Source organism: Sus scrofa, chromosome 13, assembly GCF_000003025.6.
Source record: "Sus scrofa isolate TJ Tabasco breed Duroc chromosome 13, Sscrofa11.1, whole genome shotgun sequence".
NCBI classification, from domain to species: domain Eukaryota; kingdom Metazoa; phylum Chordata; class Mammalia; order Artiodactyla; family Suidae; genus Sus; species Sus scrofa.
Window position 1 is genome coordinate 190,334,647 of NC_010455.5, and position 22,877 is coordinate 190,357,523.

General features: G+C 39.3%; 1 protein-coding gene across 1 annotated transcript in view; it reads right to left on the reverse strand.

Moving 5' to 3' along the window:
- ADAMTS5 (ADAM metallopeptidase with thrombospondin type 1 motif 5) overlaps positions 18,373-22,877 on the reverse strand; it is a 60,092-nt gene continuing 55,587 nt past the window's right edge. The window contains exon 8 of the mRNA XM_021070866.1: positions 18,373-18,548. Coding sequence (XP_020926525.1) covers positions 18,404-18,548 — 145 coding nt within the window. The 3' untranslated portion in view covers positions 18,373-18,403. The remainder of the gene's footprint in view (positions 18,549-22,877) is intronic.

Here is a 22,877-nt window from a genome sequence, read left to right on the forward strand (position 1 = left end):
GTAGCTTATTATTTTTGACCAGACATATAGGTATTTTACTCTATGCATTGCTTAGTTTTACCCTTCCTATGTTGCACGGTATTCAGCCCAAATCTCAAGAGGCTCATGCAGATTCCTGAACCTATTTCTCTGAGAGTTTCCTCATCTTCTGTATGCTTCCCTGCAAATCCAGCTTTCTCAGCCTCTTCAGACTTTTATCATTACCCCATCAATTCGGCAGGTCTGCCATACTTTGCTTGGACTTCTCTTCCCTGCTTTGAAATTCAGAAAATGCTTTCAGGAAAAAAATTTCAGTGATTATATAGTTCACCTCATTTTTGTTATCTTCTCTCAGGTATCATAGTCCTGGACTGCCAGTAGCCCGATGCCTAAAAATAGCAGTTTTGCCTATTTTGTCATTTCTTATCATTGTTTATAATGAGAAGGCATGTCTAGTTCCTGTGATTGTCATAGGCAGAAGTGGCAGGCCTTTTTCAATCTTTAATCTCTATTTTGAAATTTATTTATTTATTTAGTTTTTTTAGGGCCACACCCATGGCATATGGAGGTTCCGAGGCTAGGGGTCAAATTGAGGCTGTAGCCAGTGGTGGCCTACACCACAGACACAGCAGTGCCAGATCTGAGCCATGCCTGTGACCTGCACCACAGCTCATGGCAATGCTGGATCCTTTATCCACTGAGCAAGGCCAGGGATCAAACCTGTTTCCTCATGGATACTAGTCAGATTAATTTCTGCAGAGCTATAACGGGAATTCCCTCTATTTTGAAATTTAAATCTATGTCAAAACAATTTGGGGTAGTTTATTTCCAAAATCCATATGTTCCTCATATATGCTGGTATTAAGTGGAATTAGTCACAGAAGTTTTGAGAATCCTTAGATATCTCTGGCTGTCAGAATGATAATATGGTGTCAATTTTTAAGATGATTAAAGAAGAATAAAATGTTTAGCAAACGAATTCCAAAAGCAGACTCAAAACAGCTAATGTATCTTGTCTGTTTCAGCTTTCCATGTATAGTTTTAAGTTATATTCTTTAGAATGAATTAATACTGCTGGAAGTTTTTCATTCCTCTATCTTACTTTGCATACAGAATAGTATTCTTGCATAAAATCCCAATGAAAACAAAAAGATAAGAAAAAATTAGAAAGTCAGCAAAGAAAAAAAATTCTATACTGTGTCTAAACTTCTTTGCTCTCTGTTCTTGAAGAGATGCCATGCAGATAAACAACACAAATGGGAGCTCCCACTGTGGCTCAGCAGGTTAAGGACAAGATATTGTCTCTGTGAGGATGTGGGTTTGATCCCTGGCCTTACTCAGTGGGTTTAAGTATCCAGAGCTTCCATAGGCTGCAACATAAGTCACAGATGCAGCTCTGATTTGACCCCTAGTATTGCTGTGGCTGTGGTGTAGGCCACAGCTGCAGCTCTGATTTGACCCCTAGTGTAGAAACTTCCATATGCCATAGGTGCAGCCATAAAAAAAATAATAACACAAAAGAAACAACTAAACATTTGTGCTTCCTGGTATATAATATGTAAAGATGAGTTGCAGTGTTTCTCTTTGGAAACTTTAAAAGTTCTGTCCCAAAACAGAACTTTAAAGAGTGCCCTTCTCATTCAAAGTCATGTCTCATCAAGCTTCCAACTTCTGTCACAATTTCACTTTTGTCTCTTTATTTGTTCTCACTCCTTACGTCCTATCTGCTCTTCCTCCAAATCAGACCAAAACATCACAAAGGCAATACAGGCAAGACTTTGTGGCTGGGAAATTGCAGGTTTCCTAGTGTGGACCTGAAGCCCTGTGTACTGGCTGCATCTGTGAAGCTCAAAAAGGTGTTAGTTTTGGTCAGTGTTTGTGGTGGGAGAGGAAGCCAAGAGCAAGTTTGGGCATGGTACCATGATTGCTGTGGAATAGCTTGCTGAATTGACATGGAAATGTGAAGTGTTGGGAGAACATGAATGAGGACTTGATCCCTTTGAATCAATAGATGAAAGAGAACCGTTAATAGCACTGGCGGGTACTCTGACTTCTAGTCATGAGTTATTGATCTCTTCCTATGAAAATGCAATGGGGCAGATGACCGCGTGTTTTCTAATTAGTTTTGGCATCATTGGCTTCTGGTCACCTCTCTGTGTATGTGCTTTCTTCCACAGATGAATAAACTGAACTCCAGCTGTTCTGGTGTGTCAACTCCCTTCCAACAAGATTGGTCTTTAGCTCTGATTTGACTGCATATACACCAAACACTGTCTCTAGCCTAACATTTAGTTTGACTTCTCATTTCCTAGGTCCATAGTACACATCAGAGCCTCTTATGTGATTTCAATATATTTTTATCCAATTAAGCAAGGATTGAATCAATACCTGTTTTGGATTGATTGGACAAAATATGCTGCAGTATTTGAAAGAATTTACAAAAATACATACAGTGCTATTTTATGTGTAAGAAATGATCACTTATCTAGTACTTGAGTTTTTAGAAGTATTTTGAATATCTTTAGAATATGTTAGGCATTAGCATTATCTAACATCAGGATGTAATACTCTAATCATCTTCTCAAGTCCTCTCACATCCTTAGGACAAGTTCAGTGAAGTTAACAATAAATGGCTATAGTTCGAGCCAGGATGTGAAATTGTGCTTTAAAGGATGGAAATGTGACCATTTTCAGATTTTACTTTGACGTCCTTATTTCTCTGTCTGGTTGCTACTTTTTTTCCCCCTAATTCTTGTATTGCCATTGTTACCTACCTTAGTTCAAAGTAATATTTTATTTATTTTTTGAGAACATAAGAAAGATACAGAGAAATTCAATTAAAAAATGAATGAAAGGACATAGTGTTGTCACTGAGCAGGACCCTGTGAGGTCTTCCCAGAGTGGAGGCCACTTATGTCCTCCACCAGCCTTTTTGTCTATAGGAAAATTTTGGTCAAAGAATCAGTTTAATTAGAGAAGTGAGAAAATACAAAGAAGGAAACCTGTCAAGCAAGACAGACTAACGATTTTTTAGCCATTCAACAAAGCCAAGGACCTTTAGTTAGCTCTTCCTCAAAGACTGTGGATAATATTCTGAATCATGTTCCTGGATGTCTTTTGCAGAAGCTGAAGCCCCAGGTGAAAGAAGTCAACTTTCTGCTTCCCATAAGCACATAGATCCCAGACTGTTTCGAACCAGAAGGTTAATGACGCTGGTTCTTGATTATCACACCACCAACAAATCAAGAAAATGTCTCTGCACTAATCACATCCTGCTCCTCAAATGCTGTAAGACTCCTCACTACCCCCTCCAAGGGCGAGTGGGGCTCCATGCTTGAGGTACTGGCCTGCCATGTTCTCCTCTTTGCCTGGCATTTAAAAATACTTTTTCTTTTTCCCCAACTCTGTCTCAACCTTTCTATTTGGCATCGGTATACAGAGGCAGCCGAGATTTTGGCAACCGTGTTGAATCAAAAATTAAGAGTGGGTATAATTGAGGCCTGGGGCTTTTCAGAAGAAAGGAAGGCTAGATGCTATTGAGGCAGAATATTAACTCAGACAGTCAGTGTAGGAACATGGAATACCTCCTTTGATACGGCTATTGATTAACATTTGTGGCTTAAGGGCTCCAGGGAGTAACACCCCCCACAGGACTTGTTTTATCTTAGCAAATGCACGTTCCCCACAGGCTTTGTTTACTATAGGAAATGCGAATCTCTAGTCCATTCCTCAACTGATAGAAAAGGAATGAGAGGAATGGTGACAGTCTAAGGAAAGAGAAGGACAAAGAAACCATAAAACTTATGGGACATTTATAACCCTAAAGCCCCTATTGGACAAGGACTGATATAGGTAATTGAGCAAGGCCAACGGGAGAACACCAAATCTTTCTGGACCCCCATTTGTACCCCCCCACTTTTAAGGGATAAAATCCCTATAGGACAATAAAGAAGGGGGCTCTTCTGCCCTCCTCCTAGCAGCCCTGGGAGCTATTTGCTTTTCTTTAGTAAAGACTTTGCTTGCTTGCTGCCTGTGTGTTCAAGGAGTTCATTCTTCGACTGCCGTGAACAAGAACCTGGATTCGGTATCACTATTTTGTTTGATATATGGGGTAAGGCTTTGTCACTGTGTACTTCTTAATTTGCCTGGAGTTGTCCAGTCAGTAATTGAATTCTGTTAATTGTAATCTCATGTTCATTTTGCGACTTTTAACACTTCCATTAACAATAGATTTACTGGAGTTCCTGTTGTGGCGCAACGGAAACAAATCCAACTAGGAACCATGAGGTTACAGGTTCCATCACTGGCCTCACTCAGTGGATTAAGGACCCAGTGTTGCTGTGAGCTGTGGTGTAGGTCGCAGACTCGGCTTGGATCTGGCTTTGCTGTGGCTCTGGCGTAGGCCGGCAGCAACAGCTCCGATTGGACCCATAGCCTGGAAACCTCCATATGCTGTGGGTGTGGCCCTGAAAAAGACAAAAAAAAAAAAAAAGATTTATCAGTGTTTTGGTGTTATTAGAGGCCAATTTTATGGAATGATTTACATGGAAATAAAATATGGCTTTAACTTCAAAAGTGTTTAATTCTCTTAGCCACATCCTCATGTTCAATTTAAGGAAAACTATACTTTTAAAGTTTTTGTTACAAGAGTCACAGGAGTAAGCATTCATTCTCTTTCCCAACTTTTCCTTCTCACATTCTTTCTGTTTTACTCAGTGTGTCTCTGTCTCTCTCTATTTTTACTCATGGGTTGATTTTGTTGGTATATTCAGTTTGTCATTCATTAAATGTGACTGGAAGCAAAGTTCCATTAGAAGTTTAGCACAAACATGACTGGTTTATTTCAGTGTGAGCCCATCAACCGAAGGTGGAAAAAGTTTCAACAAATTCTATTTGCTGGAAAATTTGCTAATAAGCTTTGGGTTACTCAAAGTCTTGCTCACAATGTGGGATTTGAGGGTGGGGGCCTGGGTGGAAAGACAAAATATAATAAACACAACAGAAACTCAGTGGCGTTAAACTGATTGGAGTGCATTAGGAAAACAACTTAAGAGAGAACTAAGAAAACAGGCTTTGTACTTTGTAGAGTGGAACTTTTCAGAGATGCCGAGTATAAAGATTGGAACTAATAGCAGTGCCCCAAAGCAAGGTTTCTGTTTCAGGCTGCCTGTGTATGCACATTTTATTCTTCATTCATAAGGAAATCTTAGTTTGCCAACAGGATGTATATCAGACCCCTTCCGGATCTAAGAATTTCATCTACATAGAGAATTAAGGTAAACACATGCCCTTCTTTTAGAGTGAGAAAAGGTTAAGGTAAACATGAAACAACTGGCATTTAGCTTATCTAACTATTTAAAATTAGAAGGAAAAAAAATGTATGAATGAACGATCAGATTTTTTATTACAAACATATTTTAGAATGTTTTCTTTGGTTGGGGGTGCAGATTTATTTTCTTCTTCCATTTGTTGAGTCCACCATGAATTTAAATAAAGTTCTGGGTGTGTTCTTGGTTTATTTGACATTTGATTTTAAAAGGCAAGGGATGAATTTCAGTCTCTAAGTTTGGAATAAGATCTTTGGAAGGAGGTCCTCTGACTTCCTGGAGGAAGCGGTGATTAAATTGGCCCTTAGGGCAAGGGCACAATTTCAATGACCAAAGAATGGGGAAGTCTTCCCAGACTGGAAGGAAGGAGTGAGATTAACTTTTGGTGCTGGACAAAGACAAAGGGGAGAAAAAGTGTGAACTTCAGGCTTGTACATGCTCTGGAACACCAGGGTGAAGAGTTATTGGATAATTGGCACTTAGTAGACACTGGCAGTTTTAAGTATGCAGCTCCATGAAGAGAAGGTGGGTAAACTAGAAAGGAGACATGGAGAAAGACCAAACATTTATGGACCTATTCCTCTGTGCTACATATTATAAGGCATGTCAAGTTTCTATGATGCAGCTGGGGAGACTGGGACTCAGAGGTGCTGGAAACTTGCTGAGATCTGTAGGCTGAGCATTTGGATCTAGTGTTATTGAATGAAAAAAAGCCTAAGTTTCCATAGTGACAAGATGCAAGAGATGCTTCTGAACCAGCAATCTGGCATAAATCATGGAGACTGGGGGCAGGGCTATGAGATGGGAGTGTCTAGCCTGCATGTAGGTATACTTCATATGCTAAATCTAATGGTCAGAATGTAGAGCAGACACCAGAATTCTAGTTTTATTCTATTTTTTCTGATTATAAAAGTTAATAGGACTTGGGGGTTAGCACATCAAGACATGTTTAATAGTATACCTCATCTTAACTTCCCATGAAAATACCCATAATGATACCCAGAGTGGCAGCAGCACTATAAATTAAATACAAGAAGAGAACAAGAGTGGTTTTCTCTAATTGCATCTCAGGCATGGTGGATTTGAAAAGCTTAGTCTCAGGCTACGTGCTGTAGTTCCTACCTCTGAACTTGGACAAGAAAGGAGCCACCCTGGCAAGTAGGTGCCTTAACTTCGGAGTCTCCGATCCAAACGATTAATTCCAGAGCCCAGTTCTTACTCTCATTTCTTCTATATGCATCTGTTTCTCTCTTGACATTCATTCAGAGAATATAAGTCTCAGCACACAAAAGGCCAGGAAGTAAAGGGAGCTTGAGGCAGGTAGAGATGGGTAAATGGAGCACATTTAAGATATGAAGAAGAGCTATGAACTGCCTCCGATTCTTACTTTATCAGAGCCAACCACAATTAGTGTTGAAGAAGATGCAAACTTACCAAGTGCCCACCAGATAAATCCCAACCAGAAGCCACAAGATAAACAACGCATTATATATCTTCTTTTGGCTTTTGGGTTCAGAGAGGCAAACTCCCCAAATTCAGATTGTTTAGGTGGGAGGAGGGCTGATTGTACTCTTCATTGCAAAATTCATGTATGGATAGATTTTAAAATGAGCTACTAAAAACAAAACAAACCAAAGCATATGGCCCATGAACAGAAAATATAGAATTAGGGCTGAGGACACTGCCACGAAGATGTACAAAAATACTTTGCTTCCTTGGGCGCATGATGACTCTACTAAGGAAATTTATTTATTTATTTATTTATTTATTTGTCTTTTGCCTTTTTTGAGGGCCACACTTGTGGCATATGGAGGTTCCCAGGCTAGGGGTCTAATCAGAGCTACAGCTGCCGGCCTACGCCACAGCCACAGCCACACCAGATCTGAGCTGCATCTGTGACCTCCACCACAGCTCATGTTAACGCTGGATCCTTAACCCACTGAGCAAGGCCAGGGATCGAACCTGCAACCTCATGGTTCCTAGTCGGATTTGTTTCTGTGGCGCCACAATGGGAACTCCAAAATTTTTTGAAAATACGAACATGTGGAATCAAACACAGAACTTCTGATTTAATCACTGTGGGGCTAGGCCTAGACGCTGGAGTTAATTTTTTTTTAAATCAAATGAAAGATTCTTTAAATTCTATAGTGTTTTACAATTTTTAAAAGTTGTACACACATGATTTCATATAATCCCACAATAGCCCTTTTATTCCCCTACCCCCATGTTGCCCCCACTGGTAACCACTAGTTTGTTCTCTATGCCTGTGTGTCTGCTTCTTTTTTGCTTTATGCATTAGTTTGTTGTATTTCTTAGATTCCATGTATGATATCATACAATATTTGTCTTTCTCTGTCTGACTTATTTCACTTAGCATAATGACCTCCAAGTCCATTCATGTTGCTGCAAATAGTAAAATTTCATTCTTTGTTATGGATGAATAGTATTCCATTATATATATGTATACACACACAAATACCACATCCTCTTTATCCATTCATCTATTGATGGACACTTAGACTTTTTCCATACCTTGTCAATTGTAAATAATGCTGCTATGAACATAGGGGTGCAAACTTTATTTTCAAATTAGTGTTTTTGTTTTTTTCCAATATAGACCCAGGATGGAATTGCTGGGTCATGTGATAGTTCTATTTTTAGTTTCTGAGAAACCTCCATACTGTTTTCCATAATGGCTGCTCCAACTTACATTCCTACCAACTGTGTAGGAGGGTTCCGTTTTTTCCACATCCTTTCCAACATTTGCTATTTGTGTTCCTTTTGATCATAGACATTCTGACAGGTGTGAGGTGATCTCTCACTGTGGTTTTGATTTACATTTCCCTGACGATTGGTGATGTTGATTATCTTTTCATGTACCTAATGGCCATCCTCATTTCCTTTTTGAAAAAATATCTATTCAGTTCTTCTGCCCATATTTTAATCTCGTTGTTTGTCTTTTTGATGGTGAGTTGTATGAACTGTTTATGGATATTAATTCTTGTCAGCCATATCATTTGTAAATATTTTCTCCCATTCAGTAGGTTGTCTTTTTGTTTGTTGATACTTTCCTTTGCTGTGCAGAAGATTTTAAATTTCATTAGGCCCCTTTTTTAATTTCTACTTTTGTTTCCTTTGTTTGAGGAGATAGATCCAAAAAATAAATATTGCTGCCTATGTTTTCCTCTCAGAGTTTTATAATATCCAGTCTTACGTTTAAGTCTTTAATTCGTTTTGAGTTTATTTTTGTGTATGGTATTAGAGAATCTTCTAAGTTCATTCCTTTATATGTAGCTGTCCAGTTTTTCTAGCACCACTTATTGAAGACTGTCTTTACTCCACTGTATATTCTTGCCTCCTTTGTCGTTGATTAACTGATCATAAGTGTGTGGGTTTTTATTTGAACTCTCTATTCAGTTCCATTGATCTATGTGTCTGTGCTAGTACCATACTCTTTTGATTACTGTAGCTTTGTAGTATAGTCTGTAGTCATGAAGTGCAATTCCTCCAGCTTTGTTCTTCTTTCTAAAAACTATTTTGGCTTTTCATGGTCTTCTGTGTTTCCATACAAATTTTAAAATTATTTCTTCTGGTTCTGTAAAAAAATGACATTGGTATTTTGATAGGGATCACCCGGAATCTGTAGATTGCATTGGGTAGTATGGTCATTTTAACAATATTAATTATTTTAATTCAAGAACACAGTATCTTTCCATTTGTTTGTGTTGTCTTCAATTTCTTTTGTTAGTGTCTTATAGTTTTCAGAATATAGGTCTTTTACCTCCTTAGGTATGTTTATTCCTAGATAGTTTATCCTTTTTGATGCGATGGTAAATGGAGTTGTTTCCTTAATTTCTCTTTCTGATAGTTTATTGTTAGTGTATGGAAATGTAACAGATTTCTTTATATAAATTTTTTATTCTGCAACTTTACTGAATTCATGGATAAGTTTTAGTGGTTTTCTGGTGGTGACTTTGGGATTTTTTTTTTTTTTTATGTATAGTATCACATCATCTGTGCCTCCAGGAGATTTTAATTTGGCCAAGATTTATAACTACTGAGAGCAAAAACATTTCTCCACAAATAATTTTCTCTTAGTCTCATCCTTATCTGGTAGAAAAGAAATCTTCAATAAGACAATGAATTATTGCGTTTCTCCTTCCTTCTTGGAAATGCTGTTACTTTCCCATAATGTTTATATTCTAAAATCCTCCAAGGAAATATATATGCATCAGAGAGCCAAATAGCAATTGAGATAAACCTAAATTGAGTGTAATAAAAAACTACTTTTATGTGCCTTTTTAATTTCACTTTATTTTTAATTATTTTTAGTTTTTGGCTGTGCCCATGCCATGTGAAAGTCCCCAGGCCAGGGACAGAACCTTCACTGCAACAGTGATCCAAGCCACTAGAGTGACAATGCCAGATCCTTAACCTTCTGTGCCACATGAGAACTCCAGTGCCTTTTCAATTTTAGAATGTATTTTCAATCCAAGATTGAGTTCAAACTGATAGGCAACATTACTAATTAAGACAAGGACTTTGAACTGTGTCCAGTGCACAAGGAAGCCTCTTGGACTGTGTTCATATCCAGAGACCCTGCCAGTCACCTGAAGATGTAGCATTTCTAACAAAAAGGGAAATAAGAGTGTGACCCTGGACTACTTTCTCCTAAACTCCCCAGTCCTCAGGTACTTCTATATAATGAAGAGGGTGAAGATTTAAAATTCTTTTAAGTTTCTAATTTATACATTAAATTTTATTATTTTTGTTATTATTTTATTATTAAATATCAGGATTTCATTAGCATTGAGGATAACAAATAAAGCAAAAAACATATTATGCTACCTTTTTTTTTCCTGTTGTTTAAGATGTCACAGAGATACCATTCCTGTGCCAGGACTCTGACGAGGTGAGTGAAGGATTTGCCCACAGCCCCCAATTTAAGAAGGAGGTAGGGGTGTCATAAAAGCCTTGGTAATCAAAAAAAAATAGTATCAAATATCAAAACGAGTGCAAAAATCAAAACGAGTGCAAAAATCAAAACGAGTGCAAAAACATTCGTGACAAGAAAACATCCACAATCTATATAAAGACATTGCATTTAAAATTTAGATTGATTTAGTATTATAAATAAATGTCTATAGTGCTTGTGCAAGGTAATATTCAAATACATTCTCATGCAGTCATCCACACAATCAACTTGCAGTGACTGCAAATATAAGGATGTTGCAAACATTGTCTTTGCCTTCCCAAGACTTACAGTTTGTTATGAAATCAGTGAGGAAGGGAAATAATTAAAATTAGAGGTGTATGATAATTATAGGTGCTCATAATGTAGGTATTTAGAAGACAGAGTAATTGATTTTGACTGGGAGTGTGTGTGTGCATGTGCGTGTGTGTGTGCGTGCACGCAGTAGTAGATTCTTCATGGATAATGTGACTGTTTAACTGTGGAGGGTTCTATTGGGAGATATGATGGAGAGGCAACCCAGATTGAAGGAAGAACGTGGCAAAGGTTCAGAGACTTGGGCACACAGGAAATTGAAGAAAGAATGTGGGTTTTGTGGCAGAATTATAAGTGTGCATGATCAGATACGATGGTTGGAAGTGTGGCTTGAAAAGTTGGTTGGATTTGGAATGTTGTAAGTGGCCATCATCTGCTGGATTCCAGAGTCAGGCCCTTAAGAGTGTAGAGCTAAGCTGTAAATACTCGTCAAAGCATGGAATCCCCACACATGAGAACACACTGTATTTCTAAATCCAACAGTGTTTTGGAGGTTTGTAGCTCTGACCCAGTAAACTTAGCCAAGGGGATTTAGTTAAACATCCAGGAAAACACTGCCTCCAGAGTTTAGCTTTTGAACTGACAAAAGGAATTATTCACCCCCCATCTCTGTCACGTGCACAGTGAGCCAGAACCAAGGTCACACATTTTCAGAGATGGCCCTCAGTTTTGATGGCTTCTGTGCGTCAACACCCCTGTCATCGTGTATCAGGTTTTGCATGGAGTAAAGACTTACTCTTATGGTCAAAAATCATTTCTGTGTGAGTAAAACAAAGCACATCAACAGACCATCATTTTTCAAATTGTATACTCGCTTCTCGAGAGGGATTGTCTTTGGCCTTGACTTGAAAGCAGTGGTATTGAGTCTTTTAGGAGGTGGAAGGTAATGACTTGGAACAGCAGCAATAAACAAGAACCTCAGGAATCCTGGTTTGGCAGGATGGGATCCATGGGCGAGTACAGTGTATATATCTAAAAATGAATAATAACCTCATGAAAATGTAAGCACTATTTCATAGTTTGTCCTCCCCTGCTCTTATCTGCTCTTAATTAAAAGCTTGTGAACTTTCTCTCCCTTCCCCTCTCATTCTTTCTAATCTCTCAGATATTGTGTATTGTGGATCCTTTTTGGTTTTGACCAAATTTCCAGCTATTGTGCTAGTGGTGGTTTCCTTTCTAAATTAGGAAATTGTGTTTGAGGAAGAAGGAATAAGTTAAAAAAAAACAAACAAACTTTTTTCCCTCTGTAATCAATGAGAGTATCATTTGGGCTATTCTGAATAGCCACATTTGAGAATGTATATTTTATCATGAATCTTCATACACAAGCTTTTGCGTAATTCTTATACTTGAACAAACCCCATTATCTATATAGGTAGGTACTCATGGAAAACTGAATTTGGCTTGTCTGTTGCACTAGCATTTTTTTTTTTTTTTTTGTATTTCCTAGGCATTTTGTGTTTCTAGAATTTCCTAGAAATTAAGCATGCTTATTTACAGCAGTTACTGTTTAAAATATATGCTATTTATACATAAAATAAAAGTTTAAAAATGCCTTTGAAGGAACAAAACCTTCATTCTTCTCAATTCTTTCTACTTGGCTGTATGGGAAACATTCCACTTAGCTCATTCAGAAAATGTGCAAACCTGGCTTTGAGCATAATACTCATTTTCTAAAATGGATGGACCATGAGTATTTTCCGCACATTTCTTGCAATTGGTTGCATGTGGCTGGAAGTCAGACTATAACGGTGATTTATAGTAATTGCCCATCATCAGTCTATGCCAAGCTCACCTGCATAATCCATCAATTGTTCCCCAAATGCCCAGGGCTCATAACCTACCTGAGGTTATTTTGTTCTTGTATGAAGAAACACACACTAAGTGCCAGTGTTCCTAAAATGAAGCACTGGCCTCCAGCTCCTGCTGCTCCAACTTTTATAAGCACCAAGGAGAAAAGAGTCACAGGCATGTTGACTGATATTTAGTTAGACAGTATGTCGTTTCCAGAGAATGTGTATCCCACAGACAGAGCCGGACAGGAGTCATCTGCAAAAGTGGTGTCTCTCAACCTCAATGCCATTGCCATTTTGGATGGGATAATTCCTTGCTATGGGGAGCTGTTCTGTGCATTGCAGCATCTCTTGATTCTACCCCTTAGATGCCAGTAGCATTTTGGTCCCTGTATTTGATGATCAAAAATATCTCCAAACATTGTCCCATAGCCCATTGGGGGTACAAAATTTTCCCTGAATGAGAATTATAGTACAAGGGAAAAGTAAAACCAGGCTTTTATAATTGTCCAAAATTGGTTACAGAATTCATGAAGTATATAGGATGAAGGGAGTAATAAGATTAATATTTATTAAATGATTAAATGTGCAAGTAATACATATATATGCATATATATATATATATATATTCCCAAAGCATACACTGACAGTTTGGGAACACTTTAGGGAGGGGAGTGGTAAAACTAAACCTCCACAGTTTTGGCACTCCTGAAGCACCTGTGTTTGGGAGAAAGTTAGAGTGATTGAATGGTAGAAACTTTCACTTACATTGGTCTTTACTTGACCAACTCATTGGTTCTAATTTTACCTTTCTTTTACATAAAATAATTATACATTCTCTTCCCTGGGATAGCCCATCAACTATTTGAAACATAAACTATACTGTTCTCAAGTTTCTTTCCAATGTTTTTTTAACCATACAAAATAGGACATAGCTTAACTTCCTCAGCTTTCCAACTTCTTCTCCTAAAGGGGCGTCTGCTGGTTTATATTATTTTTAAGTTAGTATTCGCCAGATTGAAGTGGGAACTTGAATCAATTAGAAATGCTTCTGTGGAGTTCCCATTGTGGCTCGGTGGAAACGAATCTGACTGGCATCCTTGAAGACATAGGTTTGATCCCTGACCTTGCTTAGTGGGTTAAGGATCTGGCATTGCTGTGGCTGTGGTGTAGGCCAGAAGCTGCAGCTCCAACTTGACCCCTAGCTTGGGAAGTTCCATATGCCATGGGTAAGACCCTAAAAAGAACCCCCCCCCAAAAAAAGAGAAAGAAATTCAGTAAGGATTTAAATCTTAAAAAAAAAAGTTTTCCTCAAACAAGTATTCCAAAGATGATTGATTGTTGACTTTGATTCAGCTTCTCAATGACCTAGTCTTTTTTTTTTTTTTTTTTTTTTGTCTTTTTGCTATTTCTTTAGGCCGCTCCCGCGGCATATGGAGGTTCCCAGGCTAGGGGTTGAATCGGAGCTGTAGCCACTGGCCTATGCCAGAGCCACAGCAACGTGGGATCCGAGCCACGTCTGCAACCTACACCACAGCTCACGGCAATGCTGGATCGTTAACACACTGAGCAAGGGCAGGGACCGAACCCGAAACCTCATGGTTCCTAGTCAGATTCGTTAACCACAGCACCACGACGGTAACTCCTCAATGACCTAGTCTTGTCTGCCGTACCATTGTTACTATAGAGTAAGAGGCTGGCATGGAATGATGTTAACATAGCAGTGTCTGCCACATGCCGATCAGGAAGAAAATCTCTCTATAACTAACTGTATCAACACACTTTCTGACCCTAATCGCTTCTTTGGCAATTATATTACATGACTGACACTGTAACTAGCTGTATCAGAGAAAATATGCCACTGCAGTATAACTTCTTTGCCACCTATATCCATCTCCCTGGTTTAGGTTCCTGGTGGAATTATGAATTCTTTGCTATTGCACTCTAATACCATCACAAGCTATATTATTTAAGTGATAAATAAATATTTAAAAAATATATTAATGTATAGCAAATATGTTCTAACCTTAAGAGCAAAATTTTCACTTGCAAGAAGCTTTTTTTTTAGAACATTTCCATTTATGACATATTTCTTTTTCTTTTTTTTGCACTGAAATTTCTTGTTAGCTTTGAAGGTCTATGAATTCTCTAGAAATTTTACATGATATTTTGTGTGCATGTGCATTTATGCAGTGAACCACAATCTTAATCAAGTTCTTAAAGTAATATTTGGCTCAATAAATTTTAACTTCTTATAGAATAGAGATTTTAAAAAAGATAAATAGAAGATCAAAAGAAAATTACTCTTGAGGAAAGAATTATTTTCAGGAAAATAGAACAACCAGAAAGGGTCTATTTTGAAAGATTTCTGTTCTGTTTATGACCTTAAATTAAAAAAAAGAAAAAAAAAAAGAGGAAGAAAGCATCCGCAATGACAGATTTCATGGATTTTAATGTCAAACTCTTGTCTCTGAGATCACATACTGGACTTTTGTCAATGTCAAAATCCAAAGAAGGCTTAGGACTTTATTTCTATTGTATTATAAGAATAAAATAGTGGGCTCCAGTAATACTCACCAATATTGAAACAGTTTTGTTCTCTCACTAGGAGAAAGATATGACACAGAAGCTGTCCTTTCTATAAGGGGACAGCTTATATATCCTTTCTCCAGACCCATGTTCAGCAGCAGGTGCCTTTTAAAGTCTGTGTTGATGGATTTATATTGATTCATCCAAACTTCTGTAGGATCAATGGCAAATGAACTGATAGGATTAAGAGTGAGGTCTATCCCTTTAAAAGAACTAGAACTTAATGGGGGTTGCATTAAATGGGTGCATTAAATTAAGGTGCTACACACATTTCCTAAGCAGCACATTTCCTGTGTCTTCTTCCTCCTAATTAAAGGTGTTTTGCTTGCTTATGAAATGCCCTGCCATTGATTGAATTTTTTATTCTATCATATACATCTGGCTTAATATATTTTATTTTATTTTTTGCCATTTTTAGGGCCAAACAAGCAGTATATGGAAGTTCCCAGGCTAGGCATCAAATTGGAGCTGCAGATGCCAGCCTACACCACAGCCAGGGCAATGCCAGATCCTTAACCCACTGAGCGAGGACAGGGATCAAACTTGCATCCTCATGGATACTAGTTGGGTTCATAACTCCCTGAGCCACAATGGGAACTCCTGGGAATACACTTTAGAAAATAAAGATTTCTCTATGATTTATTTAATTCCACACATACAGAGATACCCCAGACTTTCTTTGCAATCTTAAATTTGAGACGTCTTGAAGTCAGACACAACAGAAGTCAACTTTCTTAGACATGTTGAAATGTTTTTTCAGAGAAAGTCACACAGAGTGGGAAAATAATAGCAAAACCAAACCAGAAAACAAAACAAAACAATAAAAATCAATTCATCTTCCCTCCCCAATCAGAAAGAGTCTCCAAAGTCAGGGCTGATACACCAAGTTAATCACAAACTGTGTGACTTATTGTCTATAGCTTGCTGCTTGTGTGCTCAAATGGCTATACGAGGCAACGATTTCCACTTAATTGTTGACTATTATGCCTTTGTAATTCTAAACTTTGTTGTTTCTGAAATGAAAACCACCATTTATTTGTGTGTAGAAATGACATGTTTGCAAAGAAAAATTAACTTAAAAAGGTTGATAACTACAAAGGACGATGTATCGTATAATCTTTCAACTTTGGAAGAATGAATCTTTGGGTGTCTCTGATTCACACATTGTGAAATGTTTAATTAGTTGTGTTAAAAAGGAATGTTCTGAGACTTTGAAGTCTTGGCCATAAGAAACCCTATAGATCCCTCTTGGTTCTCTGGAAACACCCCTCCTGGGACCCTGGACCACCTTGCAAGAAGACCAACCACAACCTGCTAAAAAGACTGTGGGGAATGGCCTGAGACGATATGAAAAAGGGGAGTCCGGCTCAGCCTGACCTTCTTGTACAATGGAGCAGGGCCCTGTGGGGCTCCTGGGCACACAGCCTTTCTGCGTCCCCATTTCTTGTTTTTAGGGAATAAACTTCAGCCTCCATGACTTTCCCTGGGTTCCAAAGATAGGTTCAGACAGTTGCTAATCAAGAAAGGGAGAGGACACCACGGCAGGGAGGAGCAGTCAAGAGAAAATGGTGCAGGGAGTTCCCATTGTGGCTCAGCAGAAAGGAATCTGAAAAGTATTCATGAGGATGTGGGTTCAATCCCTGGTCTCACTCAGTGGGTCTGGGATTCGGCGTTGCCATGAGCTGTGGTGTAGGTTGCAGATGTGGCTTGGATCTGGTGTTGCTCTGGCTGTGGTGTAGGCCAGCAGCTACAGTTCTGATTTGACCCCTAGCCCGGGAACCTCCATAGGCTTCCTGTAAGGCCCTAAAAAGCAAAACCAAAAAAAAAAAAAAAAAAAAGCCCCCTGCAGGTTTGGGGCAGGGTCCTGTCTTCTCCCCAAGGAATATAGATAACAATGCCTTTGAGTTCTTCTGCAGAACTAAAACCCCCAACAAATAGAAGATGTTAATGGAACATTCTTTATTCTGAAAAAGACCACAAGACCACTGAGCACTATCTTTGAAAAACAATGCAAGCTTGCCTCTACCCTAACCTTTATCTGCAGCCTTATTTTTCACTCCCCAAACTATAAAACCACCTCCAATCTCTCCTAAGGAGGGCACAGTCTTCAAGGCATTAGCCTGATGTGACTCTTCTTGCCTGGCAAAGCAATAAAGCCATATATTCTCCTTCACCCAAAACTCTCTCTCTGAGTTTCTATTCAGCACCGGTGAGCAGAGGCTGAGTTCCAGCAACACTTATCCTTGGCAAGACACAAGGCATGTGAGCGAACCTGTCTTGGACCCTCCAGTCCAGTCCAGCTGAAACTGACAGCATTAATGGCCTGAACCTAGCCAGAACAGACAGGGAACTTGAACCCAGCCTAAACCCAGATAGGCACTTGCACTCATGTTTTAAATTAGCACTCACCCGCTCTCTGGACTTATTGAGGTTCAGGTTTTTTATGTTCCGTGCAGAAGGAATTCAGTGAGAGACAAAGTGATAGGCAAGAAATAGATTTATTAGGATAGGATGCTTGCGAGAGATGCAAGCGGGCGGACGAGGAGGCTCTGCCCCAAGGATCCAGTGGGCTACAGTTTTATTATCCAAAGGGAATGGGGGGGTCTGAAAAGACTGCCTCTTCCTTTCTAGGAGTAGCAGCCCTCTTTGGTATCCATAAGGTGTGTATTCAAATCAGCAGAAGGGGGGTCCTCAAACTCCTGCCCTTGGTCTGAATCTGTATGCAGGCCTCATCCCATCCCCACCCAATGACCCGAGGCATTTCTCATGCCTCCACTAGTCAAGCAAGCCTGCCTTGTTCTGATGGCTTTCTTGAGCCATTATTAACTTACTGTGATCTCCCAGTGTCCCCTAAGTTTCCCACTTTATCTATGGTCTTTTACTGGGACTTGTAAAACTACCTGTGCCTACTCCATCCCTATCACAGCTACCAGATGAATCTCATGAAATCACCCAGTTGATGTGTGAAGCAGATATATTTCCCAAGTGAGCCCTGACTCACAAGATCATGGGGTTTGATAACCTGTAGGCTTCAACCACAAGAATTTGGATGGCTTGTTAATAGTAATGTATAATCAGAACATCCTTATTAACATTTTAATTTATTTGGTCAAAATCTTTATTGCCAACACAAGATTTCATAGCTACATCTTGTAAAACACTGTTCCAGGCAATAGATCTTTCCGTCTATGAACTCTTATCCACTTTGCCCCTGCTAATGTGGCTGGAATTCTGCCTCTTGCCAGTGGTGCCGAATGGAAATGCAGAGACAGAGTTTTGGGAGAAGGAGAAAAAGATAGTTTTATTGCTTTGTCAGGCAAAGGGGGTGCCACCACAGGCCTATGCCTTAAAGCACCCCTCCCCCCCCCCGCCCCCGCTTTGGGAGAGATTGGGAGGTGCTTTTATAGTTTGGGAGTGAAAAAATAGGGTCATTGGTAAGGGTCAGAGTAGAAGAGAGCTTGCATTGTTTTTTCAAAGCTGGTGTTGAGGTGGTCCCAAGACTGGTTCTGAGGATCCTTCTTTTGGAATGAATAATGCTTCATCAACATCTTCCATTTGTTGGGGGTTTCAGTTCTGTGGAAGATCTCAAAGTTATTATTATGCATATTCCTTGAGGAAGAAAAAGGACCTTGCCTCAAGGCTGCACTGTTGTCTCTTGACTATTCCTCCAGGTCTCTGCATCCCCTCCCTTCCCTGGTTAGCAACCTTCTGAACCTGTTTTTTTGGAATTCAGGGAATGTTACAGAGACCGAAGCTCATTCCCCCCAAAAAAGAAATGGGGGACACAGAAAAGCTTGTGAGCCCAGGAACCCCACAAGGCCCTGCTTGGTTTCTTTACCAACCTGTTTTTGCTTGTTCTTATCACTGTGGCTACAGCTTCTCCCTCCACATCAAGCTTTTAACTAATCCTGTCCTTAAGTCAGGGTGTATGTATACATGGACCTCTTGCCCAACAGCTCGAGTGACTCCACATCAAAGTTCATTTAGACAAGGGTCTGATTCAAGCTTTTGTGCCTGTTTGCGTAAGTCTGATTCTGAGTTTTTCTTGTGTTTACCTTTCCTATAGTGTAACCTTGTTTATTCTGATTAAGGGGCTAGACTGATAGGCTTTCTAAAACTCCATTCTAGATTGGGATCCTTCCTTGTTTTCATTTTCTAGAAGTGTCATGTCAAAGTGCCATACATTTAGCAGCTTAAAACAACACCAAATTATTAGCTCTCAGTTCTGTGGATGGCTAGGCTCAGCATGACTTAGCTGGGTTCTGCCCTGGGTATAACCAGGTTGGAACCAATGAGGCTGTACCCCTTTCTGGAGGCTCTGAAGATGACTGCAATTCCAAGCTCTTTTATGTTGTTGCCAGGATCCGATGTCTTGCAATGTTAGAAACCCAAGTCCCTGTTTCCTTGCTGGATAGCAGTCGGGGGTGTCCTGAGCTTCTGAACAATGTCTACGTTCCTTGGCTCTTGGTCCTCTTCTCCATCTTCAAAGTCAGCAGTGGTGCATGGAATCCCTCTCAAGCTTGGGATTTCTCTGACTTCCCCTTCTGCTTTGAAGAGTTTATGTGATTACTTTGAGCCCTCAGGTTAATCCAGGATAATCTTCCTATTTTAAGTTATGTGGGTTAGTAACCTTAATTCCATCCGCAGAATACTTTTACAGCAGTACCTGGATTAGTGTTTGATTGAATAATCAAAGGGGGGAATTAGAGGGGACATCTTTAAAATTCTGTCATTTACAACATGTCATCCTAGGAATGAAAGATCTGTCTTGGAACCCAGGAGCTGATTTCTTGCTACCACCCCTCCACCCTGATTCCACTACTTTCCTAGCCTACCCTCCCCTACTTGCCTTCTGTCTAAATAACTTGTTTGAAATATTTTCATTTTAGTGTTGTTTTTTTTTTTTCCCCACATGCTAAGTAAGATACATTTGACTATTTCTTGAACCCCTTTAATGATGATTATCTTCCTGGATTGTCATCTATTTATTCTTTCCTTCCTTTCTTCCTTCCTTTATTCATTCAGCTAACTACATGCCAGGTACCTCCTGAAAAGCTGGTGATATGGAAGTGAAAAAAAAAAACAAAACAAAGACTCTGCTCTTAAAGTACATTTGTATTGATCAATCGATAGATATCAGACATATACAAATGAGTACATAATGACATTTCAAATGTTGCTAAGTGCCATGAAGAAAAATGAAGGAAATTGGTTCTTGTTGATTTAGAGTAGTCAGGGATAACATTTAAACAGAGACTTGAAGGGAGAGAAGCACATGTATATCTGGGGAAGAATATTCTAGGCAAAGAGTTCTGGACAGGGTTCCTGATTGGTACTGTGAGAATCAACAGGGAGGTAAAGCTAGACCAGGGAGAGAGAGAGAGGAAACAGAGAGAGGGAGGTAGGACCCATGGGGGCTTTGAAAGAATATTGTTTTTTACTTTGAATAAAATAGAAAGGAGTTGGAGAATTTTCAGCCAAGGAGTTAAATGATCAGCTTGTGGTTTTCCATGGCTGAAGGGAGCAGGAAACACCATCAGGAGGCGTTTGCTATTGTTCAGGGTGGAAAATGTCAGTGATTGCAGTGGAGGAGCTAAGGAGTGGCTATTCTCAGCATCACCTCAAAGGAAGGGACATCAATTGCTTGTTCCTATACCCTAATATTCTGTCTGACACACCCACAGTGGTCACAGCTCCAGGCACTTCTTCAGGCTTCCACCTATATTGGCTCTTGTGTCTTTTGTATGATCCTTAGAGCTTGTCTGATCCTGTCCAGTTCTAAATGAACCCACATATTCAAACTGCCTGAAACAACATACCTAAGGTCCAAGGACGAGAGAAAGCATCTTTGAATAGGCAAAGATAGTAAAAAAGCTCCAAGATTGAAGAAATAATCTGGATAAATTCTTTATAATATCCAGTAGGTAACAGACTTATTTAGAAGATGAACAGGTTTTTGTCCCCAACACATCATTTTTCCCCCGACACTCTACACTTAAAACTAGTATAGGGTGTTCCTCTTGTGGTGCAGCAGCAATGAATTTGTCTCTTTTCGGTGAGGATGCAGGATCGATCCTTGGCCCCACTCAGTGGGTCTGGGATCTGGCACTGCTGTGAGCTTCGGTGTAGGTCGAAGATGTGGCTTGGATCTCTCGTTGCTATGGCTGTGGTGTAGGTGGCTGCTGTAGTTCTTATTCGACCCTTATCCTGGGAACTTCAATATGCTGTGGGTGCAGCCCTAAAAGGCAAACAACCAAACAAAAACTAGTAGACCTCCTGTTTTGGGGATGAGTCTACTCATAAGCAATTAAGAAAGGTACTTGCCTACTTTCCAAGATCTAGATGCTTTTATTAATAAATAACTGCCACAAAATGTCTATAACTCCAATTCATGGCAAACCCTGAAGGAAGCTAAAGTAGGGAGGCAAAGCTGTATGGATATCTAGACATAACAAAAATGTTTACAGCAAAGTTTATGAACTCAAGTTAGAGTGAGATTCTGGGACTGCTTCTTGTCTTTCTCCATCCCTGGGAACTGCCCCAAGTGGTGAAACATTTAGAAATTCGATTCTCTTCACCTTTGAGATGAATAAGGAGGAAATTTGGGAAAAATGGGACTATGCTCTTTGCTTGTGTCTACAGTAAGACATATAACCTTTCATTCTATGGGAAAATACGAGTTTAACTGGAACAGATGAAACACTAATATATCAAGAAAGACCCCACAGAATCTAGGAATTAAAGATGGCTTGGTCTTTTCATATGTCCATAGTTTCATTTCATACCATCTTCTTTGTTCATTCTATTCTAATCTAAAAATCACCCCCAGGACCATTTTTCCGCTTTTGACCTTAACCTGAACAAGCTCATTATTAACTGTGGGGGAGTTTGTAAGATTAAATACCATTTTTTTTTTTAAATGCTTCTGGCCATGTACTAGTTTCCTAAATCAAATTCTCTCTCTTTAAACAACAGTCCTTTGTACATACTCAGCTCTTGTCTCCACTCTCATTGCTTGCCCAATTCTCCATGCCATTTTAACTGGAATTTTTTGGGGGTGGGGTGGGTACGAGGCTATGGCATGCAGAAGCTCCCGGGTCAGGGATTGAACCTGCGCCACAGTTGCAGCCTGTGTCACAGTTGCGGCAACTCAGATTCTTAATGTGTTGCTCTGCAACAAAACTTCCTTAATTGGGATTTTAAGACTGCTCTTGCTTTTACTCAAGGGCCCACATATTAGTGCATCTAGAATGTCCTTTCTTTTCCCCAGTCTCACATATTCCTCCATCCCCCCTACAATCCCTCCCTCAGACTCAGAGTCCAAACAGATTTAAGATGCCTAGTGCTTTAAGAAGCCAATAATTGATGATAAATATCTAAAGTGGTTATAATCCTTGGCACTTGGTGACAGCTAGATGACCATCAACCGTTATTCTGATGTGAGAATCACCTGCAATCCTTGAATCTTAAGACTGATCTCATAAGGGTCATGGAAAGAAACACCTTAAAGAAAGTTGGTGACCCAGAGAAATGTTCAATGAAGCTTAGCCAAATTAGGATATACCATGCTTTTAAACATTTAAGTATTTTAAATTATTTCTTTCAAGAGTATATGCTGACCAAAGAAGAACATTTTTGGGTACGATTCTGAGATATTGTTTTATATGAGAGAGAAATTCAATGTTTGTTATGTATATTAAGCAGCAATGATTTGAGATGTAGAAAGAATTCATGTCCTTAGGAATCTTAATACCATAAATTTCTTAGCAATTAAATAAGCTTTGGCTAGTAAATGTCAATCCTTTTTGAATTTCCATGCATTATTATCTCAGCTCTCTAATTTTACATTTAGAATAAGCCCATCTCAAGAAAATAAGGATGAAGCAGATAGATTATGTTGCT